General features: G+C 38.1%; 1 protein-coding gene across 1 annotated transcript; it reads left to right on the forward strand.

The window, feature by feature from the left end:
• The first annotated feature begins 355 nt into the window (after window positions 1-355).
• Window positions 356-1,557, forward strand: LOC117952855 (potassium voltage-gated channel subfamily E member 2-like). The gene is made up of 2 exons (XM_034885445.1): window positions 356-547; window positions 1,076-1,557. The coding sequence occupies exons 1-2, from the start codon at window positions 521-523 to the stop codon at window positions 1,406-1,408; spliced, it is 360 nt and encodes a 119-aa protein (XP_034741336.1). The 5' UTR covers window positions 356-520; the 3' UTR covers window positions 1,409-1,557.
• Window positions 1,558-2,867: the final 1,310 nt, after the last annotated feature.

Consider the following 2,867-nt stretch of genomic DNA (forward strand, 5'->3'; position numbering starts at 1 on the left):
TTGGTGGATAATAATGCATACGAATGTGTATGTGTGTGTGTGTGTGTGTGTGTGTGTCAGGTGATAAGGACTTCCAGCACTCAATTTTCTGTATCAGCTACATAAACCTTTTGTAAGCCTAACATTATCAAGGTCATGACCCACTATTTTTCCCTTTCACTTTTTTCTGCACTACCTATACTTTATATTTTCATATTTTACATTTTTACATTTTGTTTTGACACTGTAAAGGGGTTGCTTCAATCTCTTTGCACAGGTACAGCACTTGTGTTAAATGGCAATAAAGGCATTCTACTCTATTCTATTCTATTCTCTGACCACACCCACACCCACTCTAAACTCTAAACAATAAACTCACGGTTAGCCCGGGAGAAAAGATTAAAAAAGTAAACAAAGAAAGAGTAGTGGTTGACTTTGTTCCTGTGAGCTAGTGACTTTGCTTCTTACTGTTGAAGGCTGTGCTCTCTGTTAGTTATTTGCTACTCTGTTCTGTTTTCACCCCAAGGTGACAAATTTCATTATGCGGCATTTGAAAAACTGGCAGAAGGTTGGTAGAGTATAGCTGAAAAAATATCATGTTCTTCATTTCTGTTTAGTTAAATGATAATATGAAATTCAAGCTGCTAAACCTGTTTCTCATGTTATTTGAATGATTGGCTGTAGAATTGGACTTAACTGAGGGTACATGGATGGAAAAAATAGTTTCAATGATCAGTTTGAGATATGATGATTTGGCTTTTTTAGAGCTTTGTTATTTGTTGCTTTCTGCTTTAAAGCACCTAGAAGTTATTGTTAAACTTGAAGAACTAACTGAATTTAATCTAACTGCTAAACTGCTTATTTAGTTATGACTATCTTGTGGTGTAGAAACATACGCACGATTTGAGCTTTTAGAGGATTTAAGACTTTTTCCAGGGAATGTGCACATTGTTTACTCCAAAATCTACTTTTTTTTATATCTCTCTTGTGCCTTTGGAATTTGGATACTATTCACTTAATTTACATCACTACTTGTACATTGCCTTAAACTTGTTGGACATTGCAGCAATTCCTCATTTGTTTTTCCCTCTAAAAGATGAGTGCACCTGATTGGTCCAACCTGACCCTTCACCTGGAGGGGTCCCTGACCAGTGCTTTGGGTCATTACCTTGACAACTGGAGGCATAACATGACAGCTGCAGCCAACGCTTTGGACAAGACCCTGGCTGAGGAGAACTTCAGGAACGTCATCTGGTATCTGGCAGTGATGATTGGCATGTTTGCCTTCATTCTTGTGGCTATGCTGGTGAACACAGTCAAATCCAAGAGGAGAGAGCACTCTAATGACCCCTACCACCAATACATCAAGGAGGACTGGACTGCTCAGATACAACAGGGTGACATTGTCAACAACTTTGCAGCTGTATAATGCAAGCAAAGGCATTTAATTCACAGCAGATCATTATTATCAGCAACTATAAAGATTTCCAAAAGTCAATATCTTTTCTTTTTCAGTGAATGCTTTTCATTCTGGTCAAATTTGTAACCAGAATAATTTAGTCTAATGGATATTGTGTATGTAACTTGGTGTTTAGACCTCAGTCTTTCATCCGTCAGCATCAATAAAGCATGAGGGCAGACATTCCCAAACCTTTTGCGATGGCTCTGTCAGATGAAATCAAGTACCCATGCCCTAATTTTAAACAGAAAGTTATCTGACACTGGTAATTACATAAAAGTGAATTTTGCTACAGTTATAAATCAATACAAATAATAGTTTAAAATTAAAATTAAAATAGCTGAATTCCATTCAGCTGCTTGTCACACTGTCACGACTTTCTGGGTCACCTTAATAGAACAGAGCCGTTGTTTTTGTCATGGTATTAGTAAAAAACAGCTGATTTTTCTCCTATCACAAGTCAACGTTCTTACTGTGAAAAAGGGCTTGTGACAATAAATTTACTAAAATTCAATCTCACACCAATTTTAATCCTATTTGTGTGTTGTGTTATCATCCAAAAGTCTGAGCTACTCCATGATTCGTTCACATATCCCCGGACACTGTAGAACCATAAGCGCATAAGCGTAAACTTTTAGTAATGGTGTTTCTGTAACTCTAGTCTCGCTTTGCCAGACCATCCTCCACACGCTGCGCTGTAACTCTCATTATTCATCAGATCATACTTGGTTTCTACCTGCAGAGGGAGGAAGAGGCTCCTTTCCCAAGCAGTTAGAAAACTATTGTACTCAAAAAGGAAATGAAGAAAACTAAAGACGGAGGCAAAAGTAGACGTGCAGTTCTCTTAATCTCTTACATCCATGGGTGCAGCTGTACATCCGTGGTGCTGCTGCTGTGAATTTGTCAATAGTGTAATAACATTGAATGTGAAGATTAAACATGAAATTTATGAGGAATATCTCTGAGTCAATGTGTAGGCTTGTGAAGAGCAAAATAGGAAACTTTATTGACAAATCAAGAGGCACATTGCATTCTGTCAATCAAACAAATCAAACAATACATTCACTTTATAGTTAGACATTGCAAATGCTAAATTCATGAGACCACATCTGCAGAGCAACCATTACACACATATTATGTGGTCTGCCCTTTGAACACCTGTTGGCTCATAAACTGTCAGCTTAAAATACACCACAATTTTGTACTCACCAAACCAGACATCCTCACAGACTTAAACACCTCAAAATAACTGAACTCCACCAGATCTCTGGGGCTCAACTCTCTCCGCCACATCCCAGAATCTCTCACAGGGAGCTAGAAATGTACTCACTATTAACCCCTCTTGTTATCTCTCTTTCTCACTTGCCGCTTTATTTTTAGCATTCAAACAACTGGGATCCTAAAAATGGGCCTGTCCTGCACAAGTAGT

This window comes from Etheostoma cragini, chromosome 11, assembly GCF_013103735.1.
Source record: "Etheostoma cragini isolate CJK2018 chromosome 11, CSU_Ecrag_1.0, whole genome shotgun sequence".
Taxonomy (NCBI): Eukaryota; Metazoa; Chordata; class Actinopteri; order Perciformes; family Percidae; genus Etheostoma; species Etheostoma cragini.